General features: G+C 38.5%; 2 protein-coding genes across 5 annotated transcripts in view; one reads left to right on the forward strand and one right to left on the reverse strand.

The window, feature by feature from the left end:
* LOC127955913 (NACHT, LRR and PYD domains-containing protein 12) overlaps positions 1 to 26,817 on the reverse strand; it is a 389,353-nt gene that overhangs the window by 136,883 nt on the left and 225,653 nt on the right. The gene's annotated exons all lie outside the window — the stretch shown is intronic.
* LOC127955987 (gastrula zinc finger protein XlCGF57.1) lies at positions 17,632 to 24,873 on the forward strand. Of its 4 annotated transcripts, none has more exons than XM_052553720.1 (3): positions 17,632 to 17,686; positions 20,992 to 21,125; positions 22,753 to 24,869. In XM_052553720.1, the coding sequence occupies exons 2-3, from the start codon at positions 21,041 to 21,043 to the stop codon at positions 23,922 to 23,924; spliced, it is 1,257 nt and encodes a 418-aa protein (XP_052409680.1). In that variant the 5' UTR covers positions 17,632 to 17,686; positions 20,992 to 21,040; the 3' UTR covers positions 23,925 to 24,869. The 4 variants fall into 4 exon arrangements, with proteins under 4 accessions (XP_052409680.1, XP_052409683.1, XP_052409681.1 ...); XM_052553723.1 differs by lacking the exon at positions 17,632 to 17,686 and having other exon boundaries at positions 20,946 to 21,125; positions 22,753 to 22,911; positions 23,164 to 24,873; XM_052553721.1 differs by lacking the exon at positions 17,632 to 17,686 and having other exon boundaries at positions 20,946 to 21,125; positions 22,753 to 22,956; positions 23,209 to 24,871.

The raw sequence follows: 26,817 nt of genomic DNA on the forward strand, positions 1-26,817 counted from the left end.
GTTCCATTCCTCAATTCTGATTGGTCAGCAGCTGTGTTTTATTCAGGATACAGCATAGCTATGATCGCTTCACCCAACGGTTCTGTGTATCACTGAGCAACACCCTTAACAACGTAAACAATAATATAGTGTCATAACTGTTCCATGTACTATGTATTTCAGTAAAATTAACTATTAGTTATTTATACACAGATGGAACGTCCATTTGAGGTCGGAGAGCGCCAGGGTGTTTTCTTTGAGGTGCTCGTGCATCGCAGTTGTGCTGCCGTTGTACGCCATTTCGGTTTTGCAAATGGAACAAATGACAATTTTATTGGGCCTCTGTTTAAAGTATTCCCATACTTTTGATAATTGCGGTCTAGCTTTTTGTGATACACTGGAACTTTCTCCATTCCCAGGAGCAGAAGCCGCCATTACGCAAGATGAATGTAAACGGTGTAATGTGTCGACGCATTTTGCGCAAGTCGAGGTATTTTTGTAGTCGACGTACTCGATGACGTCGACGCGTCATTGCAGCACCAGATTAGAAATTTTCCAGACTTTTCATTTTCCATCGGTCTTAGTACACGATGTAACTACTAAAGAGTCACGTTTTAAATAGGAAAAATTTAGAAACTTTTTGGTCATTTTTGAGCGAGATGCTAAAGGTCTAATCAGATTCAGTGATAAGCTAGGTTAGAAGTGCTACCGGCAGATCCGGAGATCAGCTGAATGGATTCAAAAACAGTAAAACTTAACTGTTTAACTCTAGGGGAGTTGGAGCCTATTTAAAAAAAAAAAAAAGAGGAGTGTTCCTTTAACAAAGAGACATGCAAAATATGCAGAGCAGGGGGGTGCGAGGACCGGAATTGAGAATCGCTGGTATTATTATCATAATCAGTAATTATGTCCCCACTGGATGCAACAAATTCCTTGTTCATAATGGGTTTTTATGTTTTTGTCTCTGCGCTCTGGGACACATGGCATCTGTAATGATGAGACAGAGATGTTCGGATCCATGTGCAGAACTTTAATGATGAGAATGGTCAGACAGGCAATGATCAGTAATGGCGTCAGGTATGTAGGGATAATCAGAATCGATAACAGGAACAAGCAGTTGTCGGGGGCAGGCAGCAGAGAATCAGAGTCGGTATAAACAATCCAAAGGTCAGGTACAGAAGGAAAACACAAGGAAAATGCTCGGAAATGTCAGACTGGCTAAACAAGACTTTGCAGTGAGTGAGAGTGAGTGTGCTGCTTATATGTGTGTGTAAATGAGGTGCAGGTGTGGCAAGGAAATTGGCTGATGAATAAAGTGCAGGTGTGGCAGGGTGATTGTGATGCAGTGACTTATGGGTAATGTAGTTTGGGTGTGGTGCAACAGTATGAGAGGTGCTAGTGTCCAAGTGACATCTGGTGGTTGATGGGTGGAATGGTCCTGAGTGGAGTGCCCTCTACCGAAGCTCATGGGCACTCCACCTAATGATCGTGACAGCATCACAGTATGGTGAGGGGCGTAACATTTCCATCACACGCTTGAGATATTCAGCGAATCACAACAAACTGGATAGCTGGCTAATCAGCACACACCTCACTTTTCATGAACCCTTTAATAAATTAATATTTCACACTGTGAAACAGTGTTTTATGTTATTTTGGAATTTATCTTCGTTATTTTTGGGCCTATGTTACAAACAGCAGATAGTTTAGGACAGATTTACTGCAGAACCTCAAGTGAAATCTTTGTTTTTCATTTAAAAAAAATTTATGAGCACTGTATTGCTGCAACAGTTCAGTTCAGTATTTTGAAGAACATCTTTCAGTAGTTCACTACTCATTATGTTGAGGTTCTGAGATTTAATCTTCAGCAGCAACATCAAATTAACAGAGATGCTGATGACAATTTGTCTGAACCACATAAACGGCAATGTTTTTGATGAACTCCTATACCAGATCAGCAGTGAAAGGATGCTTGAGCGCTATTGTGAAGATGAACTTGAATACATTGGATCTGTACAAATTCAAACAGCAACATGGTGTGCATTTTCAGTACATGCCTTTCAAGGTTCTTCTGAGTAAGATTGCTCAAAATGATGATGTGTGGGCAATGCTTAACCAACAGAAAACACCAGAAGATCAGGATGTTATATGGAGGAATTCACTGATGGAGACCATTTCAAAAGCTACATTTCTACATCGATTTATGTGAGATTGTTTACACTTCAGGTTCTAAAAAGGGAAAACATAAACTGTATATTTTAACTTTGAAAAAATTAAGAATTATACATCAAAACTTGAGAATATTTACCTTTCATCTCTAATTACTCTAATCAAGAAATGCTTCCCACATTTAGGTGGCTTGATAAAAGGAATATAAATAGTCATCACTAATCTTCATTTGCCCACCTTTTTATTTCTTTCACTATTTCATTGTGAAATGTTAATTTTATGTCTTCAGATCAGCTGCGGTTGCAATAGAAGACTAACTGAAATCAGATCAGAGAGATGAGCAAAGGAGAGAGTGGTAAGTTTTAATCACAAATCAGTGAATTTCAAAGGTTTGATTCTGCTGACATTTCCTATGCTAATTTAGGATTGAGCACTTCCGTTGCTGTATAGTGGTGACAGAAAAGAGGGTAAAATCAGACGCTAATGTTATGCATGATGAGGATTTAGTCCAAGCTTTGAAAGGTAAACTGAGAACAATCAAAGAAATTCCAATGCATATCTATGCAAATTATAATACCATTCAAACCCATTGATTAATTAATACATTTTTCCTTTCACAGACCCTGTGTTGAGGAAGATTTCAATTACCAGAGTCTCTGAATTGCATGCACTCAAATGTGGAAAATGTAACAAGTTGAACTCAAAGAAAAGTGATCCTCAACTTGATGAAACTGGTGGCATTTCAGATCTTCTGTTTATTTGTTTGCTTCAGCCATTTGTAGGCTTGAGTTTGTAAAAATGCACTTTATTTACTGCTTTGTTAATGACTGTGTATCTGTGCAGAAAATTGCATTATGTATTGTAACATGATAGAATATTAATTATGATTTTTTTTATTTAAAAAGTAAAGTTGATTGTTCTCCAGGCTGCAGCAGTATCAGAAAATACTTGCATCAGACAATTTTACACCCTGTTGTTCCTTTAATCATTGTGAATTAATTCTCCTGTTCTTGCATCGAAATGTATCACAGATTCATTTAAACTGTCTCTTAGCAGATACTGGCCTCCACTTTACATAGCCTTCAAACAGATAGCTTAACTAGTGACCAGAGTCAAGGAGGGTATTAAATCCAGTCCGGCAGATCAGAAATTAGTCTCTGTAACGGTTGACATATGGTCAGATCGCACATTCAGGTCTTACCTTACCTTCTTGCCTGCAGAACATTCAATGGGTTGACAACATTGTAGCATATTTAATGAAATATTGGAAGAATACAATATAAGTGATAAGGTCGAACGTATTATCACAGATAATACATCTATCATGAAAAAAGCTTTTAAAGTTATGATGGCAGACTACTCCGATGATTTGAGGAGGACATAGTTGGTGAACTGTTGGATAGGAACTTTCCCCTAGGTTCCCGGCAACAGCTATCCTGTTTTGCTCACAGTCTTAAACCAGTAGGGGGTGATGGATTGAAAGAGGTAAAGAGTATTTCTTAAGCAATCTCCAAAGTGACAAAGCTTACAGCTCTACTAGATAGCAATAGTTTGAGGTAGTCTTTGGTAATGGCAGAATCATTCCAGTGGCTAATTGTGACGAGTGGGGCGGGGCCGAGGGCCGTGGGAATGAGGAGTGATTGGAGATGAGCGACACCTGCTCGACCCACCGGTCTCGAGTCCCAGGCACCGCGGAGGAGATCACCCAGCTGGTGGAGGGCCGAGCAGCAGTGCGACTGGGAACCAGAATTTTTTTTTTCTCTCTCCCCTCTCTCGTCTCTGTCGCTCCTTCTTCCATCTCCTTTTCTCTCGCCTTGTCTGTCCTACCGGCAGGTCCCGTGAGCAGTCCCCCCGGGGGGTGGGGGGTTCGGTGGATAGAGCGCAGTCTCGGGAGTACCCCCGGCCTGCGAGGGGCGATGGGGGGGTATATGACAAATGGGGCGGGTCCGAGGGATGTGGGAACGAGGAGCGAGGCCGGTGAAGTGATTGGAGATGAGCGACACCTGCACGACCCACCGGTCTCGAGTCCCACTGAGGAGATGGAAGGATATAAAACTGGAGCGACGACAGTGAAGGCCGAGAGAGGACCAGGCCTGGGCTTTTAGTTGTGTTTGGGTTTTAATTTGTGCGCATCAGTCGTCCGTGAGGGGCTGATGCGCTGTTTTGTGTTTATTTTTGATTATTAAAGTTTCAGTTTGATTGTCTGCCGGTTCCTGCCTCCTTCTTCCGGATGAATATGAAGGTTTTATCGTTACACTAATGTAACATGGTGGCATTTCACCTTCAAGCAAATACAGGCGTCACATAGCTAGATCATACCACCTTGAGAGAGATGTGCTGGATGATTCTATAATTGGATATACATTTGGCATTTCAGAAAGTTAAGGAGGAAAAAACTTCTCACTAAAATAAATTATTTTCAGTATATTATTAAAAACATATTCCATTTTAATAATTCAGTACTTGCTTATCAAAAGTTCTTTTTTTTTTTTTTTACTTTTAATGAAAAACAAATGTTATTATGGTATTTTTGTCAACTTCTGTTACGGACTTCTTCTGTATGTTTTTTGTTGCACCAGATAATGTTTATTCTTCCTACGGTTGCTACTGATTTTGTATTTGCTATGTTTTTGAAGATGTTGAATGACTGGCACTAGTCCTTATAATAATATAAATGCTGGAGTGAATATTTCATTTGTTAGTGGGAATTTAAGAGAAATGGGGCACCCGATTAATACACATTTGAAGTCATTGTCAGTTGACACTGTTTTTCTTCAGCAGTGGGGTACAAGGACCGGAATTGAGAACCACTGGTATTATCAACATAATCTGTAATCTCACAATGGTACTTTATTAACACATCCTAAAGAAATTAATAATTGTTTTGCTTAATTTTTGAAGCATCATTATTCTTCCAGCTGTATAGCTGTATTATTCTTCGAGCTGAACTCTACAGGGCATCAGTTTCTTGATTCGGTGGATTTTCCAAACTTAATGAATGTGCCAGAGAGGAATTAGAGGAACCATTTACTCTCTGTGAAATTTAGGAGGCATTTAACTCCTTCTCTAATGGGAAAGCCACAGGCCCTGACAGGTTTGGTTTGGAATTCTGTAAGGCTAATGCAAATGCAATTGCTCCTTTTTTGCTTAGAATGGTAAATCATTCAATTGAGAAAAAAAGAAAGAAAAGAAATTTCCGGCACATTTATGCCTTCTGAAGAAAAAAAGATAGAGATGTTACAGAGCCCTCTAGCTACAGGCCAATAAGACTTCTCAATTGCGATCAAAAAGTGTTTACCAAAATTTTGTGGCCTTGTTAATTCATACAGATCAAATTGCCTTTGTCCAAGGAAGATTTTCTTTTTTTTAATTCATGTCATCTACTAAAAATGTTGTATAGTCAGTGTTAAAGCTGCAGTAGTTAACTTTTGTAAATATATATTTTTTACATATTTGTTAAACCTGTCATTATGTCCTGACAGTAGAATATGAGACAGATAATCTGTGAAAAAATCAAGCTCCTCTGGCTCCTCCCACAGGTCCTATTGCCATTTGCAATAACTTTTTTTGTGTTCAAAATGTATATGTATATAATAATGTATATAATAATGTATATAATGTATATAATAAGCGAGTACACTATGAATCCATTTTCCAAACCGTGTCTTTAGCTTGTCCTGAATCACTAGGGTGCACCTATAATAAGTGTTTATATTCGGACTATTTTAGATTGCTTCAGGGATACCGCGGCGGAGTAACCCAGTACCTTTGTGATTCTTCATAGACATAAACAGAGAGAAGTAGCTCCGGCTACGATGTTCTTCCGCAATCAGTTCTGTTTATTAACCGCTAGAGCGTCAAAAGTTACCTACCGCAGCTTTAAGGTCATTGAGTCCGAAATTTTTGCATGCTTTTTATCATATTCGTGAGCCAAAAAAATTACAGTATGATGCGAATTAATTAATGTGTTATGAAAAAAAAAACGTAAACCAATTAAAAATGTAATATTTTAACATATAATTATGGTTGTGATATAATAATTTTTTTAGTATTTTGGATACAATAATATTTGTATATGTAGTTGTAGATATCTAAGCACTGGCGATTTATTCACCACCATTGCCAGCAGTTTTGGGTTGGGCATCAGTACTGTAGGGATGACTGTGAGGGAGACCTGTGACCAAATCTGGCTGCAGCTCAAAGACATTTACATGCCAACTCCAACAGAGGACACACATGGCAAGGAGGTTTAGGGTGCTTTCACATCTCTAGTTCGGTTCATTTGGTCCAAACCAAGGGCAAACAATTATACATTGTAGCATTTTTCAGCTTTTTTGGTTCCTTTTCACACCACACTGATTGCTTTGGTCCGGAACCAGTTGAAACGAACCAAAATGCAGTCACATGACAACATCCACATCACTCATTGACCATGACATATTTCCTAAACTGCTTTTGGATTGGTCAGAATTTACGTGTGGGAATATTCCAACATAAGAGGGAAAGCCAGCGAACAACACGGAGACAACACAACTATGGAGAGACGACTGCTCAGGCTAGTTTTTTCCCTGGTCATAATCTATTGTTTGTATACACCACAATATGTGAACAATACAATTCTATAATAATACATGGATGCGGGTTGAAAACAATGTTCTAATGCACTGCAAACGGCGAGCGGGAATCGCTCGTAACTTCAAGCAGAGGCGTGCATTAATTCTTCTTAACTCTGTCATGCTTATGGTCATCTGACCAAATTTCTATGAGGTTCCGCACCTCCACTCTACTCGAAGTTTGTCCACGAGCTGCCATGCTAAAGTGCACACTGTCAACAAACACTTCCTCATCCCATAATGCACAGCGCAGCTGACTACGGCAGCTAGTTTAGTCCAAAAATTATCAGTACTTTTTGCAGTTGGGTCTGTTCGAGGTCGGATCACGTTCTCACCACAAACGAACCGCTCCAGAGTTCTTTTGAAAGTGTACCGAGACCACCTCTTCAAGCAGGTCTCTGTACGCTTGTTTGGTTTGTTTTTGGTGCGCACCCAAGTGCGATTGCTGCTTTCACACCTGCCCAAAAGAACCGCACCAAAGGGGGAAACAAACTCTGGTACAATTCAACTGAACTAAATGAGGCAGGTGTGAAAGCACCGTCAATGAAATGTGGAACTTCCCTGATTATATTGGCACTCTCGATGGGAAGCATGTTAAGATTGAGTCATTGAGTATGTAGGAAAATGTATTGTATACAATATCCAGTATAAAAAAAAGTTTTTGAAATATACGGGTACAAAACATCTCAATATGTTTGAGATTTTAAACTATTGAATTTTTGTGTGTGTGTGTGTGTGTGTGTGTGAAAATAGTTCATAAACAGAGTTGACCCTTCTTAAGAAAAAGTTAAGTAACAGAATTGACCGAATTTTCTAGTGGACTGTAAATTCTGTTACTGTAAATTCTGTTACACTGTTGTCAGCATTAGTACTCTACCTTGGTAACAGAGTTTGACAGTAACAGAATTTTATTTTATTTTTTGCCAAAAACTCCACTTGCTAGCATGAATGCTTAGACCAAATGCTCTAATAAAATCATGATTCAAATAACCCAGTGTGTGATGAGTAATAAATTCTGTTTTCCTATTGATATTGTGGTAACAGTGTTGACATTGTACAAAATACATTTTAGTATAATAACTTCATATATATATTTTCTCAGAGAGACCGCACAGACTTTTCAGTGAATCAGATCTTATCAGTGAGGGAAAGTGACATCATTTCCTGTTTCTTAACATAATTGTGGGCGATAATTCAACCAATTTAAAGGCAAAGTATAGTACAGTAACAGAGTTGACGCAAGCTTTATGGACAGCTTTTTATCAATTTATATACTGTGGCGAGTGGGGCGGGGCCGAGAGGCGTGGGAACGAGGAGTGAGGCCAGGTGTAGTGATTGGAGATGAGCTACACCTGCGCCCCACCGCCAGTATCGAGTCCCACGTAGGAGATGGAAGGATATAAAACAGGAGTGACTATAGTGAAGGACGAGAGAAGACCAGGCCTGGGACATTATTTTATGTGTTTGCTTTTTATTTGAGCACACCAGTCGTCCAAGAGGGGCTGGTGCGCTGTTGTGTGTTTATTTTGAATATTCAAATTATGTTTTGATTGTGCGCCGGTTCCCGCCTCCTTCTTCCCGATGATTACAAAGGTTATATTATTACAGTGGTGCCGAAGCCCGGGAGAAGGAGGGACGCGCTGCTGAAGATCCCTCGCCGCTGTGGTGAATCCGCGGTGCCCTCGAGCTGGCGAAGTATGTGCCGCCATGGACGCTCGAGGCGGTGGGCTGGAGCGAGTTGCCGGGGACGGGCGAGCTCGCTGCCGGCCGCCCACGATATGGAGGGGCGGCTGCCGTCCGTGAGGGAGCGGAGGAGTCGGCGCCGTTCGCCAGGGGGCCGGAGCCTGCCGCCTCCGTGATGGAATGCCGTCCACCGGGCGGCGGAGGAGTGTCGTACCGTCCGCCGAGGGCTGTCCAGTGCCACCGCCGGGCACCGCGGAGGAGATCACCCAGCCGGTGGAGGGCCGAGCAGCAGTGCGTCTGGGAACCGGAATTTTTTTTTTTTTTTTTCCTCTCTCCCCTCTCTCGTCCCTGTCGCTCCTCCTTCCATCTCCTTTTCTCTCGCCTCGTCTGTCCTACCCTCAGGTTCCCGCAGGTCCCCGTGAGCGGTCCCCCCCGGAGGGAATATAAATTATAAATTTTTTCTGTGTCTTGCTATTGTCTCTGTGTACTGGAAGCTTATGTTACTACAACAAATTTCTTGTATGCACAAGCATACTGGGCAATTCAGACTGGATTCTGAATTGGATTCTGATATATGAAACTAACCATTACAATGTATATAAAGGCATAATCCTTGAGTAACTGATTATATGAATAACATAAGACAGTAATATGAGTACAATAGAAAAAAAACTACCAACTAAAAATAAACACTTCCTACTATTAGTACTATTGAAAACACTTGTTTCAGCAACTTTGCCCAACTACCCAGTAGCCAGAAATGGCATAGTCAATACCCAGATGATTTGCTCCTCTGTTTGGCCATTGTCGAATTTCCCACACTCGTCTCTTGAAACTGCAATTAGTAGAATGTAGATAGGAGTACAATTAATCTCCATTCTTTCTGAATTATGGAATGTTTGACAATTCCAAACCACCTTTCGATGTGACAATTGGTATCTCTTGTTTTTGACTGTTTCTTTGTTGTCACCAATTCCTGTGTATGGGTTGTCCTCTTTTTACCATCCATGTCTCATCAACTGCCACTTGTTCCTTCACCTCTTGCATGACCTGCTGAAAATAAGCAGAGAATGGTGATCTGCCAGTGATGGTGGTTGCATGTGTTCTGTCTTCACTTTCACACATTTCCCATCATTTACATTGGGTAGTTTCTTCCAATGTTTCGTCTTTGGATCTGGAGATTACACTCTCCAAAACACACAGACTTTCTCTGACAAGCTTTGTGTTTTGTGGGGTTGTGAGAAGGGCACATAATGCACGGAACACAATTCTTGATTCAGTCATGTTGCTGGCATTTTGGAGTCTTGCGAAGGCAAATGTGGCAAAGTCTCTCAGTCCTTTGTCATCCGTTTGACAGCCTTCAAAATGTGCGCAGAGCAAATGTGGAGGACAGTACATGACTTCATTTCCATCCATGATTTTTGCCCCACGCACAACTCATATTCTCTGTCATGGTAAGAGCTGATGTGCTCTTTGTTGAAAGGAAGCATCACACTTTGTATTAATGCCCAGCTGTAATCAGTCTCGATCTGGTGAATCTTTATTTGTGTGTATTTTGACAAATGCAATGTAAATTGCATGAGCCAAAATGTGATTGGTGGTAATGAATGATCGTTGGACAGCATCTCACAAACGGGAAGAGGTGGTGCCTCGCAATCATTTCCTGGAAGAATGACAGCATAGTACAACACACGTTTTGGCTGTTCTGGAATTTTTTTAGACAACTTCACCAGTGACATCAAGATAGAGGGCCACAGGAGACCTACTTCGCAAATGATGCACAAGAATGCTGAGTCCACACTCTGTGTACAATTGAACAATGAAAAGCTGTATGTAGCCTGGTATTCTGAAGAATTTTGGGCCACATTCCTTGAGTAGTGTCTGCAGTAAGTATATTTCCAAGAAGATGTCAGAGTGAATGGATTCCTTTTTTTCTCATTTCTGAGCTGATTACTTTCAACACTTTTTTACTGACACATTCACTCATGTTCCCAGCAAGGAGTTGCTCTTTTGGTGTTGATTGAAGTGTGCTGTAAAAATGCTGGCTGGGTCCATGCGTTAGGGACTTGGCTATTTTTCCTGTTTTTAGGTTGGTAGCTGGTCTAGCCTTTTTCTCTGAAAGTTGGCTACTTTTCCTCTTTTTAGGTTGGTAGCTGGTCTAGCCTTTTTCTCTGAAAGTTTGTGTTGTATATCTCCAGTTTGTTGGACTAGCAATTTTACATCTTGGTCCAATGCAGTAGGATTATTTTGCATTGTGAAAGAGTATTTTGCTGGACAATATGGGAATGTGCAGACTGCTTTCAATGTTTTGATTTTTTTTCCTGCTCCATGGAGGCTTGACATGTTGATATTTAAAGGCTAGAGGGCAACATGGATTTGTCTCTTTAAAGCTGTTGTAAACATGGTCAGTCCAAGGTTCTCTTAATTTGCATTCTTCTTTTTGTGGCCTGATCTTATCCCACATTTGTTTTGTCATGGAAATAAAGAAAGGGTTCTTCACTTCTGGACATTTTCTCAAAACATCCAAACCAGGCTCTCCCTCCTGTATCTTCATAGTCTTAGGTGTATTCTCTGAGTGTGGTGTGTGGATCTTCATATATAGGTATATAGGTTGAGAGTGGAAGTCTGTCTGTTTTTCAACAATCTCAGTCTCATACTGGGTGTCTACATCTGCCTCTTCTGTAGCTGCATTACATGCAATCAATTCACGAGTTCACGCTTACATATAATTAGCTGAGGTATGGTATGCGTATTTGGCGTGCTGTCCGGGGAAGGGCTCCGAGCTCGGGAATGGCCCCAACCTAGAGTACCTCCCCTTCCCCGTCTAATTATAAAGTGAACTCAAAGTGAGGAGATGGGGTGGTGGAGGGATGCTGATTAACCGTCAATGGATAGAGGTAAGTCAGCGATATTTATACTGTGAAAAAAAACCTCTCTCCACTGAAAGAAATGAATCATTGAATTTACTAGTGAATTTACTAAGTGGTTGCAATCCATTTATTTTAACTACATTTAAATAAACACGGTTTGCTGAAAGTTTAAATAATTGTTGATTTGACAGGGCATTAATTCTACAAAGTAATTCAGTCAAGAGCAGTGAGTGATGTTCTTTCATTTTATTAAGATTAACATTACTGCAGCTTGTAGCTAAATTAGGCGCGGTCACTTTAAGAGACAATGAATGCATCCAACATAATACAGAACCCATTTTTTTCCAAATGGTTTACTTTCACTTAAGACTTAACCGACAGTTTTTTCAAACATACTCTCCAAGACAGGTATTTTGACATATGTTGTATGGATTTGTTGGTACAAGAGCAAAAAGAGGCACATTCAGTGTTCAAGTGTTCTGAGATGCTCAGACCGCGGGGCTGAATCAGGTTCTTTTACATCCTTTTCCTTTTGTTTAAACTGCGATTTGTATTTGTTTGTTCAGGTGCAGGAGGAAGTTCGAGGAGAGCTTCGAAAAGGAGAACTTGGTTCAATGTTGCTGACTACAGTATTTTTTTCCATATATATATTGTAATAATCAAATCTCCATAATCATCGGGAAGAAGGAGGTGGGAACCGGCGGACAATCAAAATGAAATTTTAATAATCACAAAATAAACAAAACAGCGCATCTGCCCCTCACGGACGACTGATGCGCACAAATAAAAACCAAACACAACTAAAAGCCCAGGCCTGGTCCTCTCTCGTCCTTCACGGTCGTTGCTCCTGTTTTATATCCTTCCATCTCCTACGTGGGACTCGAGACCGGTGTTGGGTCGCAGGTGTAGCTCATCTCCAATCACTACACCTGGCCTCACTCCTCGTTCCCACGTCTCTCGGCCCCGCCCCACTCGTCACATATATATACAACTATAACTAACTCCTGTTCTTCCCTGTCATCTGAACAAGCAAAAAGATAAACGGAGGTAGTGGTCTCATTGGTTTCACATGTTTGACTCAGAGAGAAGTGTTGGGTGGTGTTGGCGCAGTGGATAAGATGCATGCCATTGGTCGGAGAGACCTGGGTTCGAATCCACTGGTTGACACCAATGTGTCCCTGAGCAAGACACTTAACCTCTAGTTGCTCCAGAGGTATGCAACCTCTGACATATATAGCAATTGTAAGTCGCTTTGGATAAAGGCGTCAGCTAAATGAATAAATGTAAATGTAGAGAAGTAGAGGGGACATTGCGCTGTCTGATGGGAGGTGAAGAGGTCCACCTCTGCTACGTGAAATCTTTTCCAAATCTGTTTCACTACCTCTGGATGGAGTTTCCATTCCCCCATCGGTAGTGTCTGTTCAAACGCCCTGGAATGTACCTGGTGTCGGCCACCCTTACTAGGACATGACAGCCCCTCAAGTGATAGGGGAACTATTTCAGCACCAGGAATACGGATATCAGCTCGAGGCAATTGATGTGGCAATCAAGCTGATGACCCCCCCCCCCCCCCATTTCCCTTGAGCTGGGTGGCCATCCAAGACAGCTCCCCAGCCCATCAGGGAGGCATCTGCTCGAAGACCCAAGATTGGGCGCACTCCCCTACCCCTTTTTGGGAACCAGGAAGTATCTGCTGTTATAGCTCAACTCTCTCTCCTTGGACGAGGAACATGTTCTATTGCCTCTTTTCCCAAAAGAGTCTGTAGCTCTCGAGACAGTACCTGCATCAGCTCTGGTTTCAAGGAAGTGTAGACGACACCGTTGTAACGTGAAGGCTGACGATTAAATTGGATCCTGTATCCTATCCGTACTGTGCTCAATACCCCCACAGAAATGCTCTGGTTTTTTTAGAGTGGTAACAATTTTAACACTTCCTTTTAAGGGGATGTTAGATGTTCCGTGTCCTGAACAACAGCAGGAAACATGGGATCATCTAACATCTTGCTGGAAAACCACCGCCCAAAACACAAGAAGTGGCGGGGAAACATATGTAGTGATTCTGTTTCTGCCCTCATGAGTATAAAGTCTGGTGTGACTAGCAACCATCAGGAATTACTTTATGAGATTCTTTTCACAAACTCAAGAATAAGTAGGCATGGGAAAAACATTAAATATTTGTGGGTACCAGCACATGTGGTTATCCATGGAAAGGAGAGAGACAGACTGGCAAAAGAAGCAACAAAAAATATTGATGTCAAAATTAAATTATCCAAAACAGAAGGGAAGAGTTTAGTGTGGAAAAAGATAATGCAAAAATGGCAGTAGCAGTGGGATAATGAAATCAAAGAGAGACATATGTACATGATACAAAATATGATAGGTATGGAAAGTAAGAAAGGGGGGAAAGGAAGGAACAAGTCATAATAAACAGACTGAGGATTAGAAATTGCAAGCTAAACAAAACTCTTCATATTATAGGAAAACACCCAACAGGATTATGTGATGAATGTCAGGAGGAGGAAACAATTAAACACATCTTTATATCATGTAAGAAATATATACTAGAAAGGCAAGAGTTCAAGAATCAGCTACGGGAAATAGTTATATTAGCATATAATGTTAAAAATATAGTAACATATGGAAATGATGACCAAGGACGGAGATATTTGTTTAATTTTCGAAGGAGAACTGGACTGGAAGGACGAGTTTAATTAAAATTGAGTGAGCTAGAGTAAGACAACAGAAGGCATTCACTAAATTTCAGGGGTTGTAGGAGAAAACAGTCATACAGGTAGATATTATATTTCATATCTATTATATTTTATTATCTTACAGTTAGCGTTTTTGAAAACAAATAAACAACCAAGAAATGTAAAACGCGCCGTAACGTTAGTACTCTACTTATGTTTTACTACAAACCAAACATGGTTATTGATGTCCATGTTAATCACAAATAATCATGTGTTTGATAGGCCACTCACATTCAGACAGGTACAACAGTGTTCCTGTTAACACCTTTTAACCCTCAAACATTTTATTATGCTCTTGATAGCTCTTTCTCTGTAGTGTGACAGTCCACTCTTCAGAAAAGTGATGGTTTGGGAGATAATACATCAGAAGATCCTGTAAGCCCTGAAGCAACCGGTCCTTCAAACATTATCAAACTAATTATGTTCTTTCTGTGTAAATTCAATTTAGGATAGAATAGGGCTGCAACTAACGATTATTTTGATAATCGATTAATCTGTCGATTATTTTTACGATTAATCGATTAATCGGTTTATGTACTTATATTTTAGTTTTTTCCATTTTTTCCCCAAGTAAATTATTAATAAAGGGTCTTTATCATTCAGCATAGATTTTTAAGAGATTTTAACCATTTTGCATTGTCATATCCTCATCAAAAATATACCTGGAGTTGTTTTATTATGTTAGTAATCCTTTGTCGAACTCTTCTGCAATCAAAACACTGATCCATACTCTAGCAAAATTCACAAGGAGATTTCAAATATTGTTTTCACCATGGCAGTCCTTAGAGCTCCTAAAGTAGTTTAACATCCCAAACAAAGCTTAAGGAATCTTTGAGAACATATTTTCACGAAGTATAAGGATAAAACAGAATAAAATTGCAGTGCATTGTATTTTATTATTTACTGGGAAAAAGCTTTATAGCTTATGCTGTGAAATTGTAAACAATCCTTCTAAAAAAAGTGCCAATGGCATGAAACCTGAATGGAACTCACAATTTAAAGTAAAATCCATCAGAAGGTTGTCCAGAAAAAAAAAATTGGGACACACACAAAAAACCTGCTGTGCGAAAAAGAGCAGTGAATACTTAGAAAAGAAGTGCATTTTAAATATACTCAAACATTTACCTCTCTCATTCAGTCATAATTAGGCTGCAAGTCTGAATTATGAACTGGTAAACGACAAATTGATCACATAACATGTTTGTAAAGCTTTAAATGTTAACTGTTAAAAAGCAATGTTATCAGATTTTACGACTAAACATTTGCAAACAACCTTGTACTGGAGAATCTGCACAAATAAATTTTTTAGGGGCCGTTCACATATCGCACCTAAAAACGCGTGGAAAACGCTAGTCGCGCCGCTTTCTCCTTCTTTCCAAAGCGCTCGGGCAGAAGCGCCCCTGAGGCGTCTGCCTTTGCTAAGCAACCATGACGTGCTCTCTCCATGACGTGCCCTCTCCATGAAGACCCGGAAATTTTAGCAAAGGATAAATGGATGCGGTGTGGACGCGCCTGGAAAAACGGGCGCATCGCACCGCGTGCGTGTCGCGACCGCGTCGCTTCCATTATGAGAGTGCATACTGCGAGCCTACATAGGAAATAACGAACTTGAGCACGCAAAAGACACGATATGTGAACGGCCCCTTAAACAGTTCAGTAGTGCAGAGTTTACAGGTTACTCTTGATTTTGAAGGCTCAAAGTAAAGTACTCCCACTTCCCGCTGAATGCTGCAGAGACGCTGTTCGGGAAGCACGTGACATAAAACGAGGCCAGCTATTGGCTATTCGCTACTTCACCTGCTGTACTGGCTGAGTAAAACCTCCGGTGGCTCATTACTGCCACACTTTGGTCACCGCAGATTTGAAATATGCACGAAATGAGCCGCTTATGGCAAATAAAATTTATTTAGCGATGAATCGATTACTAAATTAGTTGACAACTATTTTAATAATCGATTTTAATCGATTAAATCGATTCGTTGTTTCAGCTCTAAGAATTATGAATTACAATGGTTTTCTTTACAAGCAGTGGGCTTTGGAAAAGTACTGAGATCAATAAAATCTGAGGTTTAACTGTAGAATTGTCTTGTGTGATAGAATGTGAAGTCTGTGAGCTTATTGAAGTGAGATAGGTATACCATAACTGAATAATATATTGTGAGCATGAAACGATCAGGACAGGTATCTGAAGCCATAACTGTATTCATTTACATTTTACATGAAACACCTGAGATCAGGACAGGTATCAGAAGTCATAACTGTATATATGTAATTTGACATGAAACACCCGAGATCAGGACAGGTATCTGATGTTATAACTGAAGTTATACAGCCTTAATAAGATCTTTCATAGACTACGGATGTGTAATTTCTATTAAAACAACCCCCACAAGTGCATTATTAGTAGAATCTGAGGAATATCCACTTAGTCTAAGATATATTAAATTGCCCCTTACATTGGGTTAGGCTAATGGGAAGTATCAATAATCCAGCATTTTCAGTTCTTAATGATTGCTGGGAATATCACACAGAATCAAATGGCTGGAACATTAACAGTATAGCAGAACAATACAGAATTAAAGAATTTAAATGTAGTCCTTGACTGGTTTTAAGTGCGGTTCCCCCATGGTTTCTTCCATCACCAGAGGTTAACAGAGAATTACTGAAAGAAAAGAAAGAGTATCCAAATGAACCAAGTTTTGCAGCATATTGCCACAGATATTTAAAAACATCATTCTATGGATATGTTAAAATATATACTGATAGATCAAAAGATCCACAAAATGGGCATTGTGATATTGCGATATATGTCCCAGAATTTAACAAAAGAGATATAAACTAAATATTTTTTTATCTATATACTCTATTGAAATGACTGGGTTAATAACAGCCCTTAGGTGGATTGAAGAGGTTAAGACACTGAGAATGTAATCAGGACAGCTTTACATAGTCTAAATACAGGTCACTCTTCAAGGGAAGACTCAAGAACCTTGGAATCAGTATTCAGTTCTGTTGGGTTCCAGCTCATATAGGCATTATAGGTAATGAGGAGGCGGAAAATATTGCAAAAAAAAAAAAATGTTGGAAAACAAATACATAGGAATTAATGTTCCAATGGGTGATGCCAAATCCATAATCAAATCAGTAATTGTACAAGAATGGCAAAGGGAATGTGAGGCAGAATTTAATACAAGACATCACCATAAATCTCAGAAGAATGTGACTGGGAAAAGGGTGACTTCACAGAGTCTAAACAGAAGGGAAGAAGTGGTCTATACCAGACTTAGACTAGGACATACAGGACTAAACTGCACTTTACATATAGTGGGAAAGGGTAAAGGTTTATGCATAGTGTGCCAATACAGAGAAGATGTTAATCATGTACTTTTTACTTGTGAGAAGTATAATGATAATAGAATAATCTGGCAGGAAATGGAAGGGGAGAACTCTATTCATGAAATTCTGGAAGAAAATGGTTCATGGTATTACACACTCCTGTACAGTTGGTGGCGGTATACTACAAAAATATTAATCTGCCAAGAATCAGAAGAAGAACAAGAATGACGTCATTAGGCTGCCACTTGCTCTCTGCTGTGTGTGTGTGTGATTCGGCTGAAGAAAGGTTTGTGTTTTCAAGCATTTATAGTGTTTTAATCGATTCAAAGCATTAAGTCAGTTTTTACAGTTTTAACAAGAGGGGTAAAATGAACTTAATATCGAATGTAACATTGTAATTCCTTATCTAATTTTAATGCACGTTATTTTCGTGTGTAACGTTAGGACATCCACACGTGAGTACCGTTTACAGAAATGCGTCTCATTTCGCTCCCTATAACACGAGTTCAATCACTGGACAGTAGACTTCAAAAGTCCGAGTCAGTTAATCCAAATATTTCCCAAAATGATTTCGTGATTCAAAGCGCTCGATTTACCTCGCGCTGATGCTGATCCAAACAGGAGTGTAGGGATGGGGAGTCGACTCCGAAAGATTCGATTCCTCGACTCGGATTAGAATCGACTCTCGTTGTCGACTCCGAAATCGCGGGTTTCTTAGCCGATCTTAAATCTCCATATAATGCCTGGCAATTTAGTTAAGTATATCATATCTAATTTTGCCCTTCGTGACAACTGTGAGGGGTGGATTTTTGTTATTTTTATAACTTCTACATTAAAATTTTACTAAGCCTTGAAGTTCAGTAATTAAGGGCGTAGCCCTAAGTTTGTAATTATACATGATTTGAAGCTTTGTAGTTTAATTGATGTTTTGTTATCCGATGTTATGTTTAATGCAGTACAATTTGGTTTTCCATGGTTAACCTAGGCAATTTGTGTTCAATAATTAACCTTAACTTAAAACTCGAGTAATATAAATAAGTTTGCATTCGTATGGAGTTTTGTAGGCTATTTCATGTATTTTAAAATCAATGCTGTTTAAGACAATAGAGCATCACAGTCCTACCCACAGCTGGTGCTGGAAGTAAAAATTCAATGCAATTTCTGCATTGACATTTGGGGTATAAGCCATAAAAACGTAACCATACAAGGTAGACTTAAAAACAGCTACGGCTGTATTAATCGATAGTAAATGCTCATATAAACGCAAAATGATCATGGGGCACTAACCTTGTTTTGATATAAATGCCTTTTTTTTCCGCAATGTCTTGGCTAAGTACATTACCCACAATCCTAAACAATCCCACAGTGATGCATCTGATTGGTGGAGCTCATGTAACCGTCTGGTTAAACCCCGCGAAGGTCCGTGAAGACTGAAGATCATTAATAATTTTTTTTTTTTTAAAAACCTGTGTTGTGTTTTTGCACGGTAGACTTGTCAGTGCAATCATGATCTCCTTGGCTGCCATGAGAGTTTTGCAGGGAGGTTGGTAACTTAGCTAGGCTACTGTAGCCTTCATATGGTATGAGTCATATCAAGCATTTTATAATGCCACTGTCAAAACAATATTTAGCCTATGCATACCTTTTTGTGCATTTACTGAACATTTGTGTAATGGCAACGACATGTGTTGACGACTGAGCGGTGATTGCAGTCAGGTACAAAGCACTGCACCATGTTGCTGACGTTATCGTTAACCACTTTCACACACGCACACAATCTATAAAATGCACTATGATAAATATAAAAATCAATACATAATACCTATATAAAACACTATTTATTTACACTATTGTAAATTCACTAACTTACATTGACTATATAAAATAAAAATCACTGGAGGAAGTAGTTCGCGCAAGCGGCCGTCATCAGATTTGGAAGTCGCTCAAAAGCTAGTTCGCGGTTGTGGCTTCAGTCGAATTCAATGAGGCACGGTGGTTTATGGGATGAGTAGTTCCTGTGCTCAAAATTAAAATATGTACACAGTCTTGTACCTTTTGACTTTTTTTGGATTTTCTCTTAATTTTTTCACTCGAAATGATATGTTATATGCTTATGAGTTCAGCCGTTGCTGGTTATCCTCACACATGCTCTAAAACTCTTTAGATATGGATTTTTCCGAAAGTCAATGGGAGAAATGAATGGGAAATTTACTTCCGGCACCAGAGCTCTCTCGGGCTGTGGGCGGGACTGTGATGCTCTATAGAACCACCGCCTGACCATGATAATGTGATGAATTCATAGCTCATTTAAAGGCAGTCCCTCCAGAAAAACGCGATTATGCAATCGCTTGATTTAATGCATAATCAGCCAAAGGACGCATATTTATGCGGGGTCGCATTTTTTCAAATACGCCGCTCTTTTGCCGCATAAATTACCGATTTCAGAAAGCAAAATATGCAGGGCTAGCATGATTAATTTTCATTGCAAAAAACTCACATATATATTAGCAGAACGTTGAAAAATGTTGCGTTTACTTCACACAAGTAAAGCGCCATTTCCCCCTATTGCCATGGAAACTTTATGAAGTGACGTATTTACGTGACGTGAACATCATCTGCAAAGCCCGCGGTGAAACCAGGGTGAAACTTGAAGCGTGCAAATCATTCTTATTTGCCAACAAAAATAAGCGCAAAAGAACGCACAAAGCAGTTTCCAGATTTGTTACATGACAGTGGAGCCAAACTATATTGCGAGAACTTGCGCAAACTGCGGTTTGATGAAATAGAGGAAAAAAAAGTGATTTCCCCCCAACAACCCTTTCTCACTAGGCTACTAACACTGTTGTAGTTTCATTCAGAAGTTGATGCAACTTTACAGTTGCAAGATTGCACTTTTTTGTTACAGAACAGTACCAAAAACTTACAGTTGTAATTATATTAGTAGTATGTAAAATAATTTATGTTGCAGTAAGAGAGTGCAACTTAAATATTCTGTGATTTAGTATGCTCGCTTATCATAGGAAGTAATAAGAAATTACTCTTTACATCAAGGTAGTAGCCTAGTGAGAAAAAGGTGTTGGGGGAATCACCTTTTTTTCTCTTTTTCATCAAACCGCAGTTTTTGCAAGTTCACGCAATTTCATCGCATAAAATTGCAAAAATATCCCGCATATTCCATCGCATTTTTTAAGAAAACGTGCCGCAAAATCAAGGATTTTTGCCCGCAACAATCACAAAAAAAATCCACGTTGTTCTGGAGGGACTGTAAAGGTAATGTCATCAAGTGATTTGTACAGTCAAGCTAAATGGATTCGAAGAGTTGACTCTGTAAAACCTGGCACCGAACACCTCTACAGTAAATGCGGTGACAACAAACACTAACAACTGAAAACTAACTATAATGAAAATGTTTACAAACAAATCACAGAATGTCTAATCGATTAGGCCTAAATGTGACCTATTGGCAAATATAAACCATAAACACCTGAATATGAGCTTTCAATTTAAATTGTTCTTTTATTAATCTGCAGTGAACTGAACAAGGGAGCTGGTTGAGATACACTCAGACATTTAGTTAATTTCCAAATGCAGGAAAAACTCCTGGCGAAGTGACTGAGATCCACGTGACACGATTATAAAGATGGAGTTTATTAAAGAGGAGTGTGAAGAAATGAAGATTCAAGAAACATACAGAGACGAACAAGAAGAAACTGAGGAACAAACAGGTTGGTTTTTATTCTGAAAGCTGACCCTTCTTAGAAGAGGAAGTGAAGCAGTCAGTCAAGATTACATTATTTAGTAAATTGATTTACAATTTAATAATAATAAAATAAAAAACACAACAAAACATGATAAATGTCACAGGGTTGATTTGCTCCATTGGCCAGTGAAGTAATATAATCATTTCTTTATTTTTTTAGCACAATTGTTAGTTTAACATACAACTGTTTTTGGTTTTCACCAAAAGTAAGGTCTTGCAGGTTAGACTAGTGCATATGCACATTTAAAGTGTGTTCTTTCACTGCATGAATCATTCCATTATAGTTTATATCACACGAAGATTGTCATTTTTTCCTCCAAAAATCAGCATGATTACAAATGTGATATTTTATTCATCAGTTCAATCAACAAGAAGTTAATAAGAGACTTGATTTAGATGCTATTTCAATCCTTCTACAGCATTTATTCATCTTAGTTAATATTAATTTTCAACATTTATTAATGCAGTATTCAAATCAAAAGTTGTGCTTAACATTAGTTAATGCACCGTGAAATAGCATGAACTAACAATTAATAACTGTATTTTCATTAACTAACAATAATAAATACTGTAATGTGTTGTTCATTGTGTTGTTCAACTAATGGAACCTTATTCTAAAGTGTTACAAGTAAATATTGTTAATACTGATTTAATTTGCTTGGTAACAGCCCAAATGCAAGAATTTGACTTAGAAGATGGAGCACACTTTTACAAAAATGCCCATAAAACTTTTTTTGAAATGATTAATTCATATCACTGCTGTGAGCTGACCACACAGAATATCAAGAATATAAAAAACGCTTAGGAGTCAATCCCAGAAAATTTTCCTCTAGTTCATGATTCATTTTCCAACTAGATCAAGACTCAATTAATTCAAGATTTTGTTTGTTAATGATTAATTTGTCCAAAAATGAAATTCAAACCATCTTAACCCTGTTTAGGAGCATCATAACCATCTTCCCACATAAACTGAAAATAAGCAGTCAAATACTTGTTCCTCCTGTTGCATCTGTCAGGACGCCATTGTGAATTGGGAAGTTCAGAACTGTCCTTTCACCGTAGTCTTCACTAGCTCTAATCTGTAGCTAATTCTTAAAAGGCCTGGTTTCACAGAATGGGTTTAGACTAATCCAGGATTAGGCCATAGTTCAATTAGGACATAGAAGTAATTTTTAGAAATGTGCCTTAGAAAAAAAACATTACTGGTTTGGATCTTGAGACAAAACAAAGGAACTGATATATTTTAAGATCAGTTTAGTGCACGTTTTTTCAGTTGAAACCGCTCAGAATTACATTTTAAACTGGGACTAGGTTTAAGACTTGTCTGTGAAACTGGGGGATCTTATCTTTAGGTTCGCCGATCAGGCAGACTCAGGGTAGTAAGGCCATCAGCTTTTTTTGCACATGCTCTCAAACAGGTGTACTAACAAACACTTTTTTTATTGTTTGCAACATGAATCAGTGAATTAATGAAAAAAATGTTTTTGTTAATTGAAAACGGCATCATATAAACATTTCAAATGTAATCCCATTGTCTTGTGCAATTAAACTGCTATTCACTTTTATTTGCTTTGCTTTTTGTTTTACTTTAGACCTAATGGCATTGAAAGAGGGAGAAGAAGTACTTGATGAAATTGGAGAGGAAGATCAACATGAGTGTCTTCAAAAGACAGGAACTAGAAGTTTTTTTTCTTGTTTCAGTCAACAAGGAAACTTGAAAGTCCACATGAGAATTCACACTGGAAAAAAGCCTTTCACGTGCCCTCAGTGTGGAACTACTTTCACACGTAAAATAGGTCTTAAAAGGCACATGATAATTCACACTGGCGAAAAGCCTTATGCATGCCCTGTATGTGGAAAAGGTTTCTGTCAAAATGGAAACCTTAAAGTTCACATGAGAATACACAATGAAGAGAGCTATATCACCTGCCAAGAGTGTGGAAAAAGTTTCACTTGTAAAGAAAATCGTGACAGACACATGAAAACTCACACTGGAAAAAAGCCTTTCACATGCCCTCAGTGTGGAATTAGTTTCACTCGTAAAATAGGTCTTAAAAGGCACATGATAATTCACACTGGCGAAAAGCCTTACACATGCCCTATATGTGGAAAAGGTTTCTGTCAAAATGGAAACCTTAAAGTTCACATGAGAATACACACTGGGAAGAGCTATATCACCTGCCAAGAGTGTGGAAAAAGTTTCACTTGTAAAGCAAATCATGACAGACACATGAAAACTCACACTGGAAAAAAGCCTTTCACCTGTGAACAGTGTGGAAAATGTTTCACTCGTAAATTAGGTCTTAAAAGACACTCGAGAATACACAATGGGGAATGTCCCTTCACCTGCCAATTTTGTGGAAGAAGTTTCAATCAAAAAGGAACCCTTAGCAGGCACATGGGAATTCACACTGGAGAGAAACCTTTTTCTTGCCAACTGTGTAGAAAAACCTTCACTCGTAAAACAGGTCTTGAAAGGCACATGGGGACTCACACTGGAGAAAAGCCTTATATATGCTCTCAATGTGGAAAAAGTTTCATTCAACGTGGAAACCTTATAGTCCATATGAGAATACACAATGGAGAAAATCCCTTCACCTGCCAACAGTGTGGAAAAAGTTTCAACCATAAAGGAAGCTTTAACAGGCACATGAGAACTCACACTGGAGAGATGCCTTACATATGCATTCAATGTGGAAAGACTTTCGATCAATATGGAGACCTTACTGTCCATATGAAGATTCACACTATGGCCCAGCAATAAAACGATAATCTGATCGGTATTGCTCACACAACCATATCCAAAAAAGTGCTTGAATATAGTGAAGAACATTACATTTCTTGATTTATTTTAAAAACTGCTGGCGCTTTAACAGGAGAAATCCTGGGTCATGAACAATAGTGTTAGAAGGCTTTTCAGTGGATTTACTATAGTAACACAAACTGCTCCATGATATTATGGCAGAAATGTGAAATATATATGGAATTTTATTATATTAATATTTTATAAGCAGCCAGATTTACATCAGCTTGTGCAAGTGCAAACCCTTATTGGCGTTTAAAAATAAAACTAATAATTTAGGATTTACTTTAAAAGGAAAGTAGTGTTGAAAAGGTGTGGACACAGTTTTTTTTGTGTCTCACCTTTCCCTTTCAATCTGTAAATTCATGGGCGGAGATCATTTAAATAAATTAAGCAACACAATTTATTAAGATTTGTGCATGTCAATTCCCTGGTGGTTGCAGCATTATTTAAAGGTCTTAAAGCAGGCAGTAATTTGCGCTGCCCCTTGGAAGATTGTGCTGGTCATTAGGGAAATTAGATATTCCATTTGTGTTGTTTAATGTGCACCGGAATTCTCCCCTCCCATCTGTGCATTTATGGAATTGGGTTTGAATTTTAACTTGCCCTGTTGAGTAAACCTGGCTCTAAAATAGGACTCTCATGGATACCCAGAATGCCTGAAATTTCAAATCAAAATACCCCATGGATTATTCAAAGCATACAGCATGTGCCTCTTGTTTTTTTTTTTTGGTGGGAAAAAATAGCTGTTTTAGTGTGTATACAGTTTCAAATAAAAAATTAAATATTTGAAAAACAAACATACAGTTGATTTATTTTTAACCAGCGCTTAACCATCATTGTAAAACCATGTTCTGAAGTTCAATCAGTGTACTGTTTTAAGTACATGAATTACTCCGGGATTTTGGTTTGTCAGCCACATTAAAAAAGTTAAAAGCTTAAGTCATTTGTGGATTAATGCGTATTGAAGACGAGAACCGTTTCAAATGATTCAGTTCGATTTGGTGAACTGGTTCAAGAAGATCCGGTTACATCGAGTGATTCGTTCGCGAACCGGATATCATTGAACTGTTGTGTTTTGAACTCTCTCTCATAACAGACATGGAAGAGAAGATGAATGAAGTCGTAGTTTTTGCTATTTTTGGACCAAAATGTATTTTCAATGCTTCAAAAAATTCTAACTGACCCTCTGATGTCACATAGACTACTTTCATGATGTTTTTATTACCTTTCTGGAATTGAAATTATTTTTATTCAGATTTTAGAAATGCAGCCAGTGGATCGTTTGGTTTCATGAAATAACATAAAGAAAAGTACCAGTTACAAAATGTCCAGTATTAGGTGAATTATAGTGATTGTTTTAAAGTATGTGTTTATGGCATCAGTAAAAGGCACATTCGTATTTGGCAGGGTACCCAACTCCTCTTCAGACAGTTGTCCACCTGTGTTGATTAATGAAAATATATTCAAACTTTTAAGTTACAAAATGGTACAATTCAAGAGAAATTGTGGGCTAGATTTATTAGCAGCACAAACCCTCTATTTCAGGTAAAAAAAAAAAAAAGATTAACTACTGTCAGTATTCAAGGCAACAAAGCTTGTTTTAACCATTTTTGCATCTGTGTTGTTAGTAGGTTTGCTGCACCTGAGTATCATCGATTCCTCTTTTTTGCAACCCATTTTGTGCTGCTCTTGGTAGATTTTGTCAGTCATTATGGAAATGCGCTAGCTGTGTTCTTATTGGGTTGCACTATCATGCTAACTTCCTATGTTTAGTAAATCTAGACTCAAAATGTTTACGGTTCTTTTTCTGTTTCAATGGCTAAAGAATTAAGGGTAAAAGTATTTGATGGAATATGCTTAAAACAGCATCCAAAGTCTCTCAATTCTGTGGGGAAAGGTTTTGAGATCAGCTCCAATATGTAATTAGAGGATTATTGTATGTTACGCCTGGTGTATTCAATATTATTTAGCCTATACAATTAGTTCATGTAAAGTATAACATATAGCCCTTGTATTTTCATTTGATTGTGTACACTTATTCTTGTAATGTGAGAATTTCTGTTTCCTCTCTGTGTTGCCACCATGTATTTTGCAATTTCAATATTCTCCCCACCTTTATCAGATCGGACTCTAGATGGTACACCCTATTGATTGACAGCAGCAATGAAGTCGCTGAGAACAGTGGATGCTCAGTTATTTGAAGATCCAGAAAGATAATCAATTAGGCAGCTGAATCCATCAATACCTCCTTGAACCACCAATCTCCATCTGGGGAATAAACAAGAATATTGGCAAATCAAGTTCAGTATCATAAAGGTGCAGGATCTTTCCAATAACAATGCAAATGTTCAACACAATTAGATTAGAAATAATGCACTCATGAAATGTACACATCACCTAAAATGGCCAATTACAGTTAACGCTATATATTGTTCCATGTCCGCAGATTTACATGTACATTGTCCATAATTTAATGCCGCCTACTCCCAAAAAGAACATCACTCACAAAGCACCAACTTTTCCATACATAAGAGCAAAGTGTTGTATCAAAAACAAATTGAACCCATTATATTTCAATGATGATGGGGGTTAGTCTTCATGGGACTATCAAAAAAAGACATTAGTAGAAGACTTGTTAATCACAGCATACAAAAATCTCTTATAAAATCTCTAAACTAGGTTAAAAAAAGATTACATGATATGATGCTCAATAAACTAGTGATAATGAACCTTTGATTAATATTTTCATATATATTCACATTTAAATATTTAATAATATTATCTATTAATAGTTTGATAATTGCTAATCAAAACAAATCAAAGTTACTATAAATGGTTACCAATATATTTT

Source organism: Carassius gibelio, chromosome B4 (assembly GCF_023724105.1).
Source record: "Carassius gibelio isolate Cgi1373 ecotype wild population from Czech Republic chromosome B4, carGib1.2-hapl.c, whole genome shotgun sequence".
Lineage (NCBI taxonomy): Eukaryota > Metazoa > Chordata > Actinopteri > Cypriniformes > Cyprinidae > Carassius > Carassius gibelio.